Raw genomic sequence first — 19,738 nt, 5'->3', positions numbered from 1 at the left:
CGACGTTGACGAGAAGTGTGTTCGACGTTGGTGTGCTCAAAAAGAAGCCTTGCGAAACACCAACAGCACTAAGTGCGCTTTCCGAGGAGAGCAGTGCAAGTTTCCCAATTTGGAAGAAGACTTGCTCCGCTATGTGAGTGAAGTGTGGAATGATGGTCTTGCACTGACAACGGACATGCTGCGTGTGAAGGGACTAGCCTTGGCGACTGTACTTGGGTGGATCCTATCTGCGTGGAGCTCGCTGTCGACGGACATTGTGTCCTGAAGTTTTAAAGTCACCGGGATATCTAACAGCTTGGATGGCACGGAAGATGACTGCTTGTGGGAATGGGAATGAAAACTTTATTGGTGCAAAGAAATTCTCCCGGCGAAGGTGGAGCCCTCAGTCCAGGGCCCCTGTGGCCTTTGCCATCTTGCGCGCTCTGTCGATCAGCTTGAGCTGTTCTTCAGGCTTCGAGCAGGACAGCGCAGCCTCCCACTGCTCCGGTGTTGGTGTGTTGTTTATTGGCACATCCTTTGAGTGTTGGCAGGCCCATTGTAACATGATAAAGTGTTGCATGTTCCCCGCATAGCGGGCATTTGTTGTCGTATGTAGTCGGATAGATTTTTTAAGTAGACTGAGATTTGGGTATGTATTAGTCTGCAGCTGTCTCCAGGCAACCGACTGCTCTTTACTGAGGTCTTTGTGGGGAGGAGGGTAAATCTTCCTCAGGGCTCTTTGATGTTCTAGAATAGCAAGAAATGTCGTATACTGCAATAAACGCTCTTCATTCGCTAACTGGTGCGTTTTTACTTTTAAAAAAATGTCGCGTGTATGGGCCGCACCCTGAAAATTGGCCGTCATTTCTTGAAAAAAAAAGAAGTGCAGCCCTTACACACGTTTATACGGTAACTTATGTGGATTGAGAAAACCTTTCCTCTGCACCTCGTCCCCCAGCTAGCACGCTGTGGTGGCCCCGTGGGAGTCGATCGCCGGGAACCACCATTAAACGGCACCATGGCGGCCATGGCCACGGTGCCGGGCTTTGTTTCCCGCGCAAGCCATGCTTCCGATGTTTCTCCTGCCTGGCGGCGAGGTGGCTGCACGCCACACTAGTACACATCACTGTGTCACAGTCTTCCTAAGTGGCCACCAGTGATGGCCACCGGGCCTCCTCCTGCACCTGACACTCTCTTCTGCCTGGCGCTAGTTCACAGCACAGAGATGCTCTCAGGCCTGCAAGGAGAGGGTCCTGCGCTGCTTTAGCAGGAGACTTCTCATACAGTGCTCAAGGGTCCCCTTTGTGTGGCAGCTGATAGCGCCGCAGGCAAGCGTGCTTAATCCGGCCTTGCGAAGTTACCCTGTTCGGCCCGCAATCTCCAACTGCACAATGTGCTGCATCTTGGTTAACAAACCCAAGTTTGTTCACGATCTGCCTTGAGTGCCTTTCTGTGCCACGTTGGAGAGTTGACCCTCCATTGTTTCAGGGGTTCGAGAAATGTGTCCGAAGATCTTCAAAATAAGAAAAATAGAATATTGCTTACTGCCTTCATAATTACTTTTCCTGTAGCAGCAGACATCTTGAGATGGCAGTAATTAAAATAAACTGACCTTTGATTAGCTGAGACATTAAATAACTGCAGAGTGGTCTTGTGAAGCAATCGTGCTGTAGACTGCATAATTTTCCTGCACAGTTTGCATTACAATAAGCTTGCTTTTTCATCTGTGGCTGGTGAACAGAAAGTTTTTTTTTTTTTGTAAGTCAATAGTAGTATTCACATTCAGAAACATTAGAAAAATATTCATTTTTTTTCGCAATAGAATTTTATTATTTCAATCACTTTGAAGTTAAAATCATTATACACACCTCTACCTTTTTTTTGCGACACATAAAAATTGATTAGAAGTGGTGACTGAAGGTAGCTTGTCAGGAACCGAGTGAAGGGAATAGGGAAGCACTAGCACCCACCTGTACATGCGGCGCTTGAGCAGTACGGGTGGCCACAGTGCCAACCAGGTGCAAAGCACCGTCCGTCTGCCGGGGGGGAGCAGGCCGGACTGGTAAGCAGGGGCCACCACGAAGGCCATGGCACGCTGCAGCCACCCTTGCGCTTCTTGCCCACCATGTGGCACCAGCTCTGGGCTGCCGTCACAGGCGACAGGAAGTCCTCGAACACATCTGCTCAAGCACAAGAGAACAGCATTCATAGCTCCCCCCTGGCACGGTGAACGCCACTAAAGGCCCAAGCAAGTCTGGCAAAGGCCAAAGGTTTTTCTTGTATTTGGTCTGCTAGAGGATTCAACAAAGGCTACAATGGGTGACGTAAGGGCAAATTCACAGTGGACGCTCTCTATTGTGCAAGCAAACATGATTGGCGATCGGTGACGACAGGGGTGCATTCACAGTAGAGCTCTTGTATCGTGCACACAAGCCAGCTCCTTTCTCACAGGTTTTGTTCCCTGTTCATGCATGGTGCCAAATTATTTGGCAAGCATTTACTCAAAAGTGAGTACCCTGTGCAAGCTAACAAACATGGACGTATATTACGTGGAAACATATGGTGATTAGCTTCCATTAGAATCGGGAATCACACTCCAACTACAACAGCATGTGTGAAAGTTCGCAGGTTTGCCAAACTCATTGCCCTTAGTATGCCTCATGTAAACAAAGAACATTCACCGCACTGGCTCACAAGGCGAGGCGGCAATCGCAATACGGAAGCCTGTGAAGCGTATGTGTCTACGCCAAACTTGCCACGGTGCATACACATGCTCACGGACTTGAAGCAAAAAGAACGAAGGAAAACATATACACAGGACATAAAAAATGAAGGCAGCTTCGCACTAGGGGTGCCAAGCCTGAAGGAGCTGGGCAGCCTTCTTTGCTTCTCTTCATTTTCTCCTTTTTTACAAAGAAACCAAGTCCCCTTAGCCTTCTGCAAATGAAAGGACCCAGGAGAGAGAGCCAGTGAGCACATACCGTACTTGAGCCGAATGTACTCGTGCGGGTCCGTTTTCCACAGTTCATCGTCCTGGTCATTGTGGCACAGCAAGGGAAACACCACTTCCAGCACAATGCCCTATGTGAGAAGAGCAGGCATGAAAAACCGTCAGTTTAATCTTTTCTTTCCTCAATGCTGAAAATCACAGCACTACTTTTTTTAGTGTTTCGCAAGTAAAAAAAAATTGCAGGCAGTTTGCACTGAGTCGCGCAAAGCTTGTCACAGCGACGCACGGGCTCGTCGCGCTCGTACTCCCTGTCCGACCAACACGTCCAGCTTCGAGATGCGTGGCTTCCTCCCGGGAGTACGCACTTTCTTAAGAACGCGCCATGACTCTCTGGACACGACTGGGCCACAGCAGGCTATGCACTATAGAACAGCGGTTGCGCGCGGTATCTCCGTTGGTAGACATGGCTTAGCTACTGCACATGCCAGGTGGTGGAGCAGTATCTGGTCGCTAGACGACGCGATGCTTGCTTTCTCTTTCTTTTGATCTCTTTTTCTCTTGTCTACTTCTTTCTCGTTCTCTCATTGATCTTCCCTGTCTCTTTCTGCATTTCTTTCTCTCCTACTTCTCTTTCTCATCTTGCTACGCTTCACCCTCTCCCCTCTTCCTCACACTCCTTCCCTTTCCCACCCCCTTGCTACACTATACTGACAAGGCTATGCTATGCACTGCTAGTGCGCCTGGATATCAGTGGTTAGGATGCTCGCCTTCGGATCGAGGTACGCGGGTTCCAATCCTGCCTTAAGGAATAAGAACACTAGCTATGATAAAGGTTTTCACTGGTTTTCTCAGCAAAAGATCACAAAATGCAAGAAGCAGCAGTCTTTCGAGGCAGAATCGATTTAAAATTAATGCAACAGAGATTTCACGTGGACACTTTCCTCCACAAATTCATGTACTCAGATGCACAATTTTGCATAACAGCTACTGTCACGTGAAACGCTCCTTCATTTACCATACAATAATATACAGTATTATAATATATATAATATTATGTAAATATACATATATATACACACACAAACACACACACTCACAGGGTGCCCCAGCTACTAGCCAGAGTTAAAATATGTCGACACACTCTATGACGATGCGACCAAATGCATGTTGCCGACTGTTGCATGGAGTAAGTCGCAATATAATTTCTTTTTAACTTGCCTAATTAGGTATTTTAATTAACTAACTTTTGAAGCAACAAGGCTGGGCAAAAATTCCAATGAGAATGTTTGCCTGATCGGTTTGCAAAACATCCTATTATAAAGTTAGAAACTTTCTATCTACTATTAAGGTGGCGGTCCCAATCCAGAGTAGTTTCTTTTTGAGCCACCAGAAGACGCCATCAAATCACGTTAGGAAAAAAAGTCATATTTGGAAATTTGAATGAAGGCGCACCGCGGGCCGTATGTTTTCGTGAAAAGCTGCATGTCATCTCACTGTGCCTGTGCATCGCCTTACTTTTGGGCGTAGTGTTTGGTGCTAATCCGTTTCTTTCGAACTGTCCACAAGAAAACCGCAATATCAACCTTTTCTTTGTCTGACAAGCATAAAACTCAGGGGCAGCCACTGCAGCACTTTTTCTTGCAGAAAGGCGAGATATTTTATCATGCCTCTTATAGCTTAAGAGAGAAACAGATAAGCACCACCATTGCACGCACACATTAAGCTATCTACCCATGTATTTCAGAATGCTTGCCGATCTTTCTGACCATAGGCTTCCCAAGCATCGCTTAGTGGCACTGCTGCTCTTGACAGGCAGCGCCATCTCTGGCAGAAAAATAGAAACTGGAGCGTACAACGCGCGTTTTCCGTTCTTGCCACCACGCTGCCGCTCGCTTCCGTGCACGTGCAGAGCTCTCAATGGTACAGTAAAACCTCGGATGATATGAATCTCCGCGGGGTTTCCAAAAATATTTGTATCAATCCGACATCCGTATCACCAGAAACATGGGAAATTAGCATGCGATAAAAAAAGTTGGCATACGTTTTTGAGTTATGTTTGTCTCCGGGCCGCAGCGACGTCAGGACCAGCTCTTAATGATTGCCAGTAACGTTTTAAGACGTCTACGATCATACTTGTACTGGTAATATAGGGTGCATGCGCGCGTGTGTAGGTTTATGAACCAGATGTGTTGGCCCGTGACCGCTAGTCGCCCCTTCCTAATCTTACTACGCTTTTCACATGACACCTAAGTACTGCGGCGAAAGTGACTTAAGCGCTTTGCACACGATAGATAGAGCCAAACTCCTTCGCCAAGACTGTTCCCGCTTCGTCTCTTGGAGCTTCGTCCACGTTTCATAGGACTTCATGACGGATGCGCAGCCCAAGTTTTCAGCCTTGTTTCATAAAACGTCTGATTGCGGGGACTTGGCTTGCATCGACGTGGCAGGCATGTGTTAACACAGTACAAAGACGCTGCTGCCTCGAGCACAGAAGCACGCGTCAACACGTCGAAAAAAAATCGGCAGATCCCACGCAATGTGGGAATCGATGTAATGCGAAGCAAGCCAGCATGAGCTGCATACATCGTCTTGTATGTCATAGAGGCTAATGAAGTCATTCATGTCATGACATCTAGTTCGCTATATATGGCGAGATTGTCATACATGCATGCATGTAAAATCTGGTATATGCCACGCTAATGAAACATCTATTCTGCTACATATATACGATGCGTGACCTGCTATTTATGTTCGTCACGTACTCCTGTTATGCCATACGAATTTAAGTATATATATCCCATTAACAACATGGCCGCGAGTGCACCATGAGCGTGGCATCTTAATCATACCTACATGACACGCATTTTATGATTTTCGTGTTACCACCTGTATTTATGTTCGTCATGCAGTCACATTGCGCAATACCAATTTGATGTATATCAAGCTAGCGAAACGGACGCCAGACACCATGATCGTGGCACGTATGTCATGCTGTACGTGACATGCGTGTCATGGTTTTCATATTAACTCCTGTTATTTATGTTCGTCACACAGTCACGTCGCGAGGTACCATTTTTGGTGTATATAAAGCTAGCGAAACGGCCGCCAGCTCACCATGAGCATGGCACGTAAGTCATGCTGTGCATCACATGCATGTCATGATTTTCATGTTACCACCCGTTATTGGTGTTCGTCACACCGTCACGGTCGCGCAATACCAAGTTTGGTGTATATCCAGCTAGCGAAACTGCCCGCCAGCGCACCATGAGCGTGGCACGTAAGTCATGCTGTACATGACATGTGTGTCATATTGTCATGTTACCATCTGTTATTTGTGTTCGTCACATAGTCACGACCCGCTATAACCAATTTTGGTGTATATCAAGCTAGCGAAACGGCCGCCAGCGCAACCATGAGCATGGCACGTAAGTCATGCTGCTACATGACATTCGCGTCATGTTTTGCACGTTAGGACCTGTCACTTATGTTCGCATACACTCTTGTCACGCCATACTAATTTCGGTAATATATCAAACTAACGAAACGGCTGCGAGAGCACCAAAACAGTGGCATGTAAATCATGTCGTTCATGACATGGATATCATGATTGTCAGTGTTATGACCTGTCATTTACGTTCGTTATAAGGCCATGTTACGCCATACCAATTTTGGTGTACATCCTATTAACGAAACGGCCAGGAGAGCACAAAGTCGTAGGCAGCTAGATAGATAGATAGATAGATAGATAGATAGATGATAGATAGATAGATAGATAATAGATAGATAGATAGATAGATACGCTCAAAGTCGCAGAAGTTCGCTAAGAAATGCTTCGCATTTAAAAAGCGCGACGTCAACGTTATCTGTAATCTAAACGCGAAGGCGCATAAAGGCCTCCAAAATTTGCGCGCACTAATCTCGGAGGCAACGACGCACCGCTGATGGTCGCGCAGCGCACATGCCCGCGCCCGCGCGTGACTGCCGCGTCTTCCGCGACAGCGCCTGTTTCGTACCTGTGCGCTAGCGTACGTTCGTATCAAACGTCGCGGGGTGCAAATTCGGTTCGCAACAACCGTACTCCAATACATTGCAGGCTAATGGGGCCTTGGCCGGGACCACAGAAAAATTCGTATCACCCAGAATTCGTACGAGCCGGATCGTATCACCGAGGTTTACTGTACATTCGCGTCGCCTCACAATCTACCACCTGCAGCGCGGCTTCAAAAAGGTTCTCTGAGCTGGATGGCACTTCCGAAAAGCGAACTTGATAAAAGGAGAAAAGGCTCGTCAATCACGTTTAAGGTGAAGAGCAGACAATCGACGACAACGACGCCTGACTCAACGCAAAATGCATTTTCAAAGTCACGATAACACCCTGTAGGATGTATACTTCGATGTACGACTCATTCTGTCACATTGAAGATACGTAATGGTCCATATGAACTGCGAAGTGAAGCCGTGCACACTATCGATGTTGTGCGTTGTGGAGTATGAAGCATATGATTATTGTTTTGATATGGCATGCTTGTACTGGCAGCCGTGTACTTTAGTGAACAAACGTTTGCGCCGTGCGAAAAGAAAGAAATTATACGGCCATTGTACTAGAAAAGCCTGAGAAGGTTAGAGTCAAGACCTCCGTGCCGCTGGAGCATCACCCGGCGATTTAGACGCGAGGCAGCTAGCTGAGCTTTAACTACTGCGAGGAAAGTTGAACTGCTCGCCTGATTTTTTCGGCTCTCGCGTCATGCTTGCACTCTCTTTTTATGAGAATATCGACTTTAAAGGAGCATAAAACCTGCTGCACAAACACGTCCGTTCTGGCGTGATAAAGCAGCCTTCCCGAAGCATAAATTGCAGGCGCCGAACTTTTGACAATGTGCGGAGTTCAGTTGAATTCAACCAACCGCGGTATAACGCTAGTGTGAACGTTCGACAGCAACAGGTAGGTCTCGCAAACACGGGAACCAAAACACAAAGTTGATTCAGCTACAACCGTAACAGGACTTTCCAATGCGAGAAGCCAGCAAGTAATCACCATATTTACTCGCATAATGATCGCAACTCGCGTAATGATCGCACCCCTAAATTTTGTCGCCTAAATTCGATTTTTCTTTTTCCCCGCGTAATGATCGCACCCCGAAACTTGCCGCATCGATATGTCGTGTGTGTACCAAGTCTAGCGATGATCATCGCGTTTTATCATCTGTCGAATGTTGCGTTAATAACTCTTCCAAACTCGCCAAGTGAACTGCACGCACCAAACATATTCGTAATTTTTGCCCACCGTTTGCCGGAAACGTGCCATTTAGGATTGCAGTAAAGGCAAATGCCGCAGTTTTCACTGAATGCCCGCCATGTGTTTTATGTCTGTGGCAGCTGAACGCGCCCATCTTTGTTTCTGTGATCTGAAGCAGGCATCGCTACGCTAATGCCGTAAATTTACTGATTTACATGAAAGCATTCCTTATTTAGACAGAAGAGACTGTTTTGACGCGCGTGACGTACTCACAACCACCGTGACTGACGAAAAGAAGAAAAAAAAAATGCGGTCGCTTCGCTCTGTGGGCCGCCATGTTTGTTTTGCTATCCCGCACTGTTACAGCGGCGGCCGCCTGTTGGTCGACCTGTTGTCATCCTGCAGCAACAAGCTGCCGACGCATTCCCATAATTCCCGAAAAAGCCGTGTCGCCGCCATCCCAGCCGCCCGTCACGGCGTCACCTGACACCACGTTTTTTGGCTGTGCTTGTGATCGTCTGTTGAAGCGCCGTTTCACCATGGGGCGGTATGCGAGCTTTACTGCCGCGTTCAAGCTGAAGGCGCTTGATTACGCGCTAGAGCACGGAAACCGCACTGCCGGCAGACATTTCGGTGTCGACGAAATCCGGATCCGATATTGGAAAAAACAGCGCGAGAAGCTCATGGCTACGAACAGCACGCGCCGGGCTTTCCGCGGACCCAAAACGGGCAAGTTCCCTGACATCGAAAGGCAGTCCTCGAATACGTGAGGGACATGCGCAAAGACGGCTGTGCCGTGTCGTTAGACATGGTACGGACGCAGGCGCGCACAGTTTCCCGGAGGCTGGGAATAGCCACAAAGGACTTCCGCGCCAGTTCCGGCTGGACGACACGCTTCATGCAGCGGAATGGACTGTCGCTGAGGGGGCGGACGTCGTTGTGCCAGCGACTTCCATCCGCGTACGAAGACAAAGTGATCGATTTTCACAGGTTCGTCACGAGGATACGCCAGAAGAACGGTTTCCTGCTGTCACAGATAGGCAACGCCGACCAAACGCCGTTGACGTTTGACATGCCTCGAAGCACTACTGTGAACGAGAAAGGTGCTCGAAGTGTGCTCGTGAAAACGTGTGGTGCGGAGAAGCAGCGGTGCACCGTGATGCTCGCAGTGACGGCAGACGGGCGGAAGCTGCCGCCGTACGTGATTCTGAAGCGGAAAACAATTCCGAAGGGAAACTTTCCCCGTGGCATCCACATCCGCGCTCAAGCAAAAGGGTTGATGACGGCAGACCTCATGGTCGATTGGATCAAGACGGTTTGGGGGCGAAGAGCAGGAACGCTTCTGCTTCCTTCACTTCTTGTGCTGGACAGCTTTCGGGGCCATCTCGTTGACAGTGTCCGTACCGAGCTGAAGGAGCGGCGCACGGAAATCGCAGTGATCCCTGGGGTTCTAACTTCGCTGCTACAGCCTCTGGACGTGTCACTGAACAAACCGTTCAAGGTCAACGTCCGGAGGCTGTACGCAGAGTGGATGGCGGTGGGCGACCACGATTTCACGCCAAGTGGCAAAATCAGGAGGCCCTCCGTGGAAGTCCTCTGCTCATGGATTCTCGAAGCGTGGAGTATCATTTCCGACGAGGTGGTCGTCAAGAGCTTTAAGAAGACTGGCATTTCCAACGCGCTCGACGGGACAGAAGATGACCGTCTGTGGGACAGTGAAGACACTGCCGATTCCGACAGGGAATCGTGCGGCGACGACACTGACGCCAGTGACGCTTCGGACTCAGAATGAACGTTAGGGGGTCAGAGAGTTCAAAAATAAAAGGGCAGTGTTCCATGCATGTAGCTCCTGCATAATGCGTGCATTTTTTTACAAAGGTAAGCCTTACTCTACTTTTATTTTTGGTTATGTTCATGATAGCTATCGTAAGAATTCAGATTAGCGACTTCTTTGCATTTTCGGTGCTCAGATTATGTTTCACGGAAAATTTACCCCGCGTAATGATCGCACCCCGAAGTTGGCGTCAATTTTTTTGAAAAAAAAGTGCGATCATTATGCGAGTATATACGGCATTACTGTAGTCGTTGCGTGCATGCGCCGTGTTACGTACTGATACAGGTAGTCGAAACGAACGAAAGCAGTGAACTGAGACAGCCAAAACAGAAGGCGAGACAGTGCTATCAACAAGGACATACTTGACTCTCCTTACTGCGGTGATCCACGCTTGTCGCCTTTATTTCTCGTGCGACATGTGCGGGAACCGATACAGTTTCACACGTGAATCACGTGCCTTGGTGTTGTCTGCACTGTTGTGGCAGCCCACGACACAGAAGTATTTAGGACCCTCGTTTCCACGGGGTCGCTTCTGCTAACGTGAAAGTGCAGCTGTGCACAGCAAGCCTCTCGGTTCAGCGTACCAAGCTGCCAGCACGGACGCGTGCGCGAGCGTGTTCCCGCTGCTGAAAAACAGGACGAGTCGGCTGCGGATGCCCCCAGTTGCATCAGAGCTTCTCTCCAGAGCCGCAGCGCGGCGCTGTCGTCGCATCGCAAACTTGAGCTTGGGTTCCCTATATTCTGCTTCGGCACGCCTTCATTCAAATTTCATCACTTCCCAGTCACGTGTGGTTCCAGCATTCCGCTGCGCTTTTTGCGCGCCGGGCGCCGTCAGTTTCGATTTCGCCCTTGAACTTCGATGCCGAATATCTCGAACTACATGCAACTTTAGCAATTTCTAAAAAATGGGTATGCCATGAATTATCACTACAACTTTCTAATTAAACTGCCCCGAGGTGAATAATTAAAAGTTAATTAACAAAGTTATGTTAATTAGTCACGTCAATGTCATTTAAGCTGCGGGAGAGTATTTCCACCTCAACATGGAACAGGAGCCTGATTGTCATAGATGTTTTATAAAAAAAAAATCTGTATTGCCTAAAAAAATACACCCTGCATATATATATATGTGTGTGTGTAGTCAAAAGTACTGAAATGAAAACAGAATAACTAATTTACTTGTTTTTAACAAAACTAGCTTTGGCTGGTGTCTTTTTCAGAAAATTTAGTGACATGAAACGAACTGACGGACACCCTGTCTGGAGGTTAATCACTTAAAATTAATAAAATAAACAAGCAAGCATTGAAAATTCCCACATATTATATATATATATATATATATATATATATATATATATATATATATATATATATATATATATATATATATATATATAATGTGGCACCATGTTTATTTGAATCCAGAGAGCTAGTTCTCCTTTTTCTATTTCTAATGATCATATGGCAAACTCTCAGGTCAGTTGACATTCAAGGATTTAGAAAGGCATGCCAGCTTCTAATCAAAATTTAAACAAGTGCCGCACAGCTAGCACTGCCTAGATATGACAGTATAGTAGCCACTACTAGTTGTGCCAGTAGCCAACTGACTAACAAGGGCTACGCCATCTTTTGACCTCTGTCTGTATCAGTGCATGGCATGGAGTTATCAATATCACTAGTGTAATGACAACAACTAGGTGATGTCACTATAGCGCCGCTTTCAAATGGTAAGCTGTTCAAGCTGCAGAGATTCAGTGAATGCTTAGGCCGTCATGGCTTGTCACATGCCTAACTGTTCACGTAGCGCAAGAATTTGACATGGGACAAGAGAAGCAACGAAGGAACTTGTCCTGTGTCTACTTTTTGCTCTACATGAACAGTTATGCATCACCAACAAGCCAAACTTCACACTCTTGTTACATGCCAACTGGTTACAAACCTCTCACTGCACCTCTCAAGTGGCCATGTGACTAACTTCAAGCTGTATTGTAAGTTATCTCATGCATTTTGGTTGCAGAAGCCAGCCAACTGATAACTAAGACTTCAGCGCGAATGTGGCGGTGGCCTGAGACGTGATGGCAGCCACCGAAAAATGCACAAATATTCCAGTATGAGTTATCACCCTCTCTTTTATTGCAAAAAGTAACTTCAGCTGTCTGCTTGGCAGTGCAGGTGGTGTACCGCTGTTGTAAGCATACTGCACACATTTAACCCCTTAGACATTTTGGACTAGTGTAGCTACAAATCAAGCAAGCAAAGCGGCAATAGTAGTGTCAAGTTTACATGCTGGATGATGCTAGTTGTCCAGGTGTGCTTCAAAGATTAGCCATTCGAATTTGAAATCGCCAATAGCAGGCTATCGATGGATATACAGACAGGAAAATGTTAACTCCACCGGTCAAGAAACAGCAGCAGGATTTGATATTTTATTTTGTCTTCACTTGTGAGCAAACTGCGACCCAAGAAAAAGTTGCAAGCTTCCAGTCTCTCATAAGTCTGTAAGCAGTTTCACCACAATGGGGTGCTGTAGACGGATGCACTATAGATTGCAGCCATCCATTGCTCACTGCCCGAAATATTTTTGTTCCACCACTTTCTTACGGCCAGGCACAAAGTGAAAAGGTGCAGGGCCGCCTCTGGCAGTGGGTCACATCCTAGCAGTGAAACACACGCATGCATCTACTAAACAATAGAAACTGCAAAGAGTACATTCCAGGAAGCCTTAACCACAAAAATACTTGACATACAGGTGATTCCATAAGCTTCCGGCCTGACATCTAAAACTCACAGCAATTTCAAAACGGCTGGCTCAGGCACATAACACTATTAGGAAACCTGCAGACGAATTTCAACACGGTGCATCTATTTACGTGAACTGCATGATGCAATAAAAAAGGAGGCGCAAGAGATTTCCATCATAGTGTCTGCCCGATTCATGAGAACACTCCAGTTATGGCTAGCGTTCTGAAGGCTGCAGCAAAGGTCTGTGGCTTCGAGAAGATCGATCGTGTATCTTATAGCCCGGACCCAGTGCCCAGTGCCCGACCCATCGACCCAGTGCCCGGACCTATGCGGTCATCATAAGCGAGAAGGGTGGAAATGGAAAGGTGGAACTTTGAGCTTTAAAATGACACCAAGATGGCAGTGCTCGATGGCGGGAAGGAGGAGATAGGGTGCCGTGAAGTTTGGAGCTTTCGCGTGATTTTGAGCTTTTTCACCGACAGCACTTATAAAACAATTTTGGGGGGACACAGAGTGTGTTTGCAGCGTAATAGTTATGATACTGCGTTGATTAGGCGTTGTGGATGCCGAAATGACAGCTTTCCAATATCAGAATTTTAGCGCAATTTTCATGATTTGATACCCGCGTCCCACCTTAAGGGGGGACGTGGCAATGAAAATTACCTTGTTATGCTGATATCATAACTGAAATCTGTTTTGAGCTATCTCTTGTAGTTTTTGAGTTACAACACTTGAGAGAGTCTCATTGTCATCCCAAAATTAATCAATGAATTAGACAAAAGTTCGTCAAAATTTTTGTATGAGGATATTCAGCAAGGCCCACTGTGTGCCGTAAAGCTATTCGTTTATTTTTTTAATGTCCAAACGAGCACAGAAAAGATTTTTGAAATGTCCTATAGGTATTTTCTTAACGACAAGTTTTGCAAAAATACAATTATAAAAATTTTTATGACGTGCAGATAAGAATTCATAGCGTTACGGCACTCACCAATGTTTCAGGATCTAAGTGCAAAAAAACAGAATGATTATAGCTTCATTAGTTACGAAGTAGCACTGGGATGACCGACAACACCTGCACAAAAAATGGAAGGTGAGAAAACGGAGCTCAAAGTTTTATTTCATGAGAGCAGTTAAATATTAACTTTGAGCGCCTAAAACCCGCCTGGGATGTAGTCCTTTGCCTCTGCAAAGGCATTTTCTTTTGATTTTAATCCAGTTTTTCACTTCTTTGGAGCTGTTTCGTGCACTTTGGTCGCCTTTTTCATGCGCCGTGCATCCTTTTCAGCAGCGCACCACAGGGAGCATGATCCTGGAGTGTACCCAACTTGTGGTGTGATCTAAGTGCTTTACCACAGCCAGCATTAAAACGGCAAACTGCATCTGCCACAGAACCCTGAACACTTAGAAGAGAGGCAAACTGTGTTTTGGATTGGAGCGACCAAATCACATTGTTGAGAGACTCTATGGCATTTTGAGTTCTGCCTTGCTGGCATCTTTCCAGAAGTTCCCTTGCAGACAAGCGCTTATATATAGGCAGGAGTGCTGCTTGAACATGTGCAGGAAGCTGCAGCTTGTGTGCAGGTGCTGGTTCCCCCGAGGTTGCCGCAGCATTAAACTTGCACCACGAGTTCACTCCAGTAGGGCAGTGCTCATGGCGAGGCTCATCATCAGTGGACGTAATATGGTAAAAAGTAGCCATGATGGCCTTTTCCATGGCAGGCACATTGTTTGGGTTACTTTTGATGGCCCATCCATAATAGTTGGTGAGCTTCTTAATTAGGCCATGTGTGAGGCGGCCTTCTCTGTCCTTGCTCTTGTTTTTCTCAACGAGGTTGCGCAAAGCCGTACCCATTCTTTTTTTTACATGGTTCACACATTCTTGCTTTTGTATGGGCATGAAGCCATACACCTCATCCTCACTGAGGGAAATATATGTGCGGTTATCACCATCGCAAAGGATATTTGTATAGCGGAGCCGATGTTTTTGGAGTGATCGCTGAAACATGGTCTTCGCCGCAATTGTTTCCATCTGCCCTGCATTTGCCTCGGTGTTTTTTTGGCACTTTGGTTCGTGTTTTTCATACCACTCCAAGTATCCATTGTCTTGAGGATTTGGTCCAAGAGCACAGCCTTGGCAGTAGCTGGAGAGCACACAGTGGTCTAAGACAAGGCCAGAGTATAGCTCGATGACACAGCCAACACCGATGTGGCTTGTGTGGCCCCTTGTCATCCAAGTGCCATCGTAGATGACATCAATGTTCCCTGGCGCACATCCAAGGTCCCTATATATCTGACGCACCTTCTCTGCGCTTGCTGCCTCTATTGCTGTGGCTGCAGATGCAGTGGCAGGGTGACTACGTTTGCAGTGCAGCCTCCTGTATGACTTATGATGCAGCCCCCTGTGTGAAATATCCATGTGGGAAAAAATATCGTTCAGTGCAGTTTGATTTTTGCCTACAGACAGCACAGCTCTCACCTCATGAACGTTTCCTTCAAATGGGTTGATCTGCTGAGGACCAGCACATCTTGGTGATGACCACTCATTACTTATTATCCCACAGTGGTCGCATGTCACTTCCATTTTTGTTGCGAGCCCGAGACAAAGTCCAGTTTCAAAATGAACTGGGGCCCTCCCACACTGGTGGCAGCGAAATTTGGACAGCAGCTTGTCCATCATCACTTTGTTTGCAACAAAAAATGATGCCTCGGGAACAACATTATCGTCACTTTCGCCGTCGTTCATTAGTTGAAATTTCCTCTTTGTGACCGGTGTATCAGATAACGCATTCAAAGCGTCCGCTCGCGTCTCTTCTCGTCGAGCAATCTCTTCATTAGTGAGAGTTGTAGCCGAGATCCGCTGTTGAATACTCGATGCGCGAACATCTGCGGTTGCCAATGTCATGCCGTTGCTCGCAGAAGCGCGGTCACCACTGCTCGTGGACGCGTCAAGGCCGCACGCGTACCCGTCAACTCAGCACGTGGACACATCAACACTGCACGCAGACCCGTCGACTCGGCATGTGGACACATCAACACCGCACGCGGACCCGTCGACTCAGCACGTGGACACATCAACACCGCACGCGGACCCGTCGACTCTGCACGTGGGCGCGTCGCTAACACTGGATGCGGACACATCTTCAACGCCACACGCACCGTGAACACGGCCCGCGGTCAGATCGCAAGCACCGCATACGGACGCGTTTTTACAGTCACACAAGGGCAAGCTTTCCCGATCTTCCACGTGCGCCGGCAGTTCCTGCTCGGCGAGGTCAGCGGCATTCGCTTCCGTGTCAAGTTTTCTCCTTTTATTCCATGGCTTTCGCCGTTTCCCGTACGCGTGGGCCGTTCGGTACTTTGCTCCTTTGGGGCTCATCGCAGAACACATGCACGTGGTTGCGGCGATCAACACAGGAATGAACAAAACGCGCAGCTCACTCCTGCGCAAATGCGCGCGAAAGCCATTCAAAACATAGCCAGCCAATAGGAGCGCGCCATGTGCCCCCATGTGACTATTGCAGCCAATCGCGATGCCACTTTTGCTCTTTTTCGCTCGCTTTTGCTGGTCTTATTTTTCGTTGGACAAATACAGCCTGCGACTATCTTCAGCTCCGATCTCTCTCTTCATGATGATACCAAGATGGCGGCGCTCCGCCGAGCGAGAACCCCGGAATTATCGACGCGGCAGCACCTTCCGAAGCCCGATTTTCTCGCGGTTTTTGATGACAACTAACAGATAAAGTGGTTTTCTCGATTAGTACCGCGTATTTCGTTATAGTATTTCACTACGAGGTAGAAGAAGGTCCGATGATCGCGAAAAAAAATTAATCCAAAAACCGAAAATTTTGACCAAATTGACTGTTCCCATTGCCGCGTCCCCTCTTAACAGATGTAATATAGCATGGTAGTAAGAGTAAAGTAACAACCAGGCGTCACACAATGCAAATTGCAAAATGAGTGGGTGGTTTAAAGCTTCCCACCCATTACAAGGGGCTGAAGCCTTATTTCTTCATTGTCATCAGCCACAGCATCAACAGAGTGCACACAATGCCTTACAGATGTGTAGCGGTTACCTCACTTCTCTGCACAATGATGAATAATGGCATGGTGGCTGCCTCCCTACTTTGCATAATTATGATTACTTACGGTGTAGTGGGCACCCTGCAACTCTACTTGCAGTAGTCGCCCCAAGAGAGTTCACAACAGGCCCCAGAAAGGCCAATCCTCCAGCTTTCACTTTGACTGTTCCACGGCAGCCTGGTGTTTTTTTTTTCTTCATTGTTGTTCTTCAGAACAGGACATGCTTAAACTTCTCTCTCTCTGGCAAGTCTAGAATACTAGGAAGACATGCAGCAGACAACCTATTTCAGATGGTGTTCCTCAACATACTGGTACCACACCATGGCACAGCTTGCACACTCAGCTAAAGCAATGCAAGTTTCTATGTGTTCTGCTCAAGAGTGAATAGCCATGTATGAACAGTGGAAATAAATGCATGGTGACACTTACCACTATGTGGGGCTTCAGGAACTTCCAGGAGAAGGCATGAGACACACTGAAAAGTTGCAAGACAGAAGCGCACTGGTCAAGCACACAAGAAGGCTCGAAAAACCAGTCTGGGTGGTTTAGGTTTACAACGAAGGTTTACAACAACAACCTTTCCAAATCTGTCTAATCTACAAGCAAGGGCAAATTGTAGGCAGCACACATGGCATTGTGAGCCAAGGGTCCCATCATGTGAAAAGCATGGTCCCTTTACTTTGCAGTGCCCACTCGGTAGTTTTGCTCTGCCACTGCTTTCTTACGGCCAAGCACAAAATAGTGCAGGGCCGCCTCTGGCAGTGGTCACTATGGTCACTGTAGAACAGGACAGAGGAAATCCTGAAGTTCCATACATTGCCGAGCTCCGATACACATTATTGGAGCAGGGAGAGCAGATACCTCCCTCCTCTTGTCTCTCACAGGGCGCTTTTCCACCGACGACGCAACCCACACAAGAAACAATTGCAAACTTGGATTGTCGGCTGGCTCTGCTCCAATGAACCAGACAAAGAACAAAAACCGAAATCTGTGTGCAATGACTATGAGCCAAAACGAAGGGAGGACCCTGGGAAAACAGCTTCACCGGCCTTCATGGTGTCCATTTCTACTCCATCGATGTGTTTTACGCACGCTGTAAGATGTATCGTTGGACAATTCCAAGACAACTAGCCTAGTTGTCCACAAAAATATCTCACTGCTTTCCTTCGTCTAGCCCTACCTTTACTCGCCATTCAATGCGTGACAAATGCCACTGTCATTAGCAGATCGCATCCCAGCAAGATCCCTGGGATGTAGTTAACACTGTTATGCATCAGTTGCCGCGTTTCAGCATGCTCTACACTCAAACCTCATTATAACAAAGTCGCATCTGCCACTAAAATAACTTCGTTATATCCGAAAATTCGTCATAAACGTTTATTTGTAACACTGTAGCTATGACAAGACTATTCATTTACTTCGTTATAACCGATAATTCGTTATATCCGTGTTCGTTATAACGAGGTTTGAGTGTAGTATAATTGAAACTCGGTTTTACATAACCCCCATCTTACGAATTTCCCGATTTAACAAACAAATTCGCGTGTCCCGATCACTTAGTTAAGTTGAGTTTCTACTGTATTGCCGAGCTCCTCCATACACTGTGATCACTCTCGGGGCTTGCAGTTGAGCGCATAAAGGTGGCTTTGCAAGAATCAAATCAACGACATTCAACCGGCGAAGCATAATTAGGGCTACAGTAGCGCCTTCGAAGCATGGAGGGTGACGAATTGTGCTAAAGCGAGCATCAACTAAAGGCGCTGAAATAACCACCAAGCAAACACTCACCCATGACGCAGGTAGTTGAGCGCATGTTGCAGTACTCTGGGCGAGACATAGACCTTCTGTCGGTGCTGGTCAAGCAGACGAAGCACTACCTGGAGGATTCCTTCGGTGTAGGCTTTAAGGAAGAAATCAGCAAATTCTCCATACTCCTTGCTCACAGATCCAGGGCTGCCATATCTGCACATATTTAGGGAAGAAGTACTTGCGCTCAGGGGTAGCATAAATGTCTGTAGCAGACATACAAAATCGATATTTTGGCCAAAACAGCCATAAAGAGCACAGTTTATATTGCACAACACAGTCGTCTTGTTTGCATGTTAGAAGTTTTGCACCTTATTGCCAGGTATTACAGGAATGGGTATAACAAAATACAGTAAAACCCCTCCAATACATTTTTTCACAGAACTGTGAAAAAGGACACAGTAGCCGAAAACATATAAAGTGAATGTGGCATGGCGCCTCGCCTACTGTAACACGCACAAGCCGTGTGTTGTAAATGATGGACTGCCCAGCGCGCCCTCCCGGTGCGCGGATCGGATTACACCCTGAGAGCAGGCGCGTCCGGGCACCTCTGAAATAAGATTTTTGTTATCAGCAAGCCATGTGGAGAGTCGCTTTCTTTCATGCTCCTTGAGCTCACGACAGCAAACATGCAGTAGAATTGGAAAAAGTGCAGATAAATAATAAAACAGACACTGCACAGAGCTCTACCTCAGAACCTATTCATCAGTTTATGGCTTAAAAGGTGCTTGATGGAAGCCTGGTGTTCCTTTCGTGCCTCTGCACTCAGAAAAGCAACACTACTACAGCCACTGAGCTACCACACCAGATGACAAAGCACTGACCTCTCAAATATGCGTGTGACGATGTGGAAGGCCCACTTTTTGCACTTCCACCAGGGCAGCTCGGGCCGTTCATCTTCATCCACCTGGTTTGCCACCTGCGTAAGAGAAGGACTATTGGCACACTCCCTCCTCCACTGCACAGCAGCTCAAAGCAAATGTGTCCCTTACAACTTTCGAATTGGTCTGTCAAGTGCTAATGAGAACTAACAGACAATAACGCCAAGGAAAGTATAGGGAATGTTATTTGTAGTAATTAGGATATAAATGTGAAGAAAGTAAAGTGGATG

At 47.1% G+C, this 19,738-nt stretch overlaps 1 protein-coding gene across 2 annotated transcripts in view; it reads right to left on the bottom strand.

The window, feature by feature from the left end:
* LOC119384046 (importin-7) overlaps positions 1-19,738 on the bottom strand; it is a 179,212-nt gene that overhangs the window by 130,651 nt on the left and 28,823 nt on the right. The window contains exons 4-7 of one of the 2 annotated variants that reach the window (XM_037652336.2): positions 19,452-19,546; positions 18,610-18,783; positions 17,251-17,296; positions 2,961-3,060 (exon numbers count right to left, since the gene is read on the bottom strand). In XM_037652336.2, the coding sequence (XP_037508264.1) occupies positions 2,961-3,060; positions 17,251-17,296; positions 18,610-18,783; positions 19,452-19,546 (415 nt within the window). The remainder of the gene's footprint in view (positions 1-2,960; positions 3,061-17,250; positions 17,297-18,609; positions 18,784-19,451; positions 19,547-19,738) is intronic. The other variant, XM_049412744.1, reaches the window with a different exon arrangement.

Source organism: Rhipicephalus sanguineus, chromosome 2 (assembly GCF_013339695.2).
Source record: "Rhipicephalus sanguineus isolate Rsan-2018 chromosome 2, BIME_Rsan_1.4, whole genome shotgun sequence".
Lineage (NCBI taxonomy): Eukaryota > Metazoa > Arthropoda > Arachnida > Ixodida > Ixodidae > Rhipicephalus > Rhipicephalus sanguineus.
The sequence above is the reverse complement of the archived record's forward strand: the minus strand, read 5'-3'. Positions and strand labels throughout refer to the sequence as shown.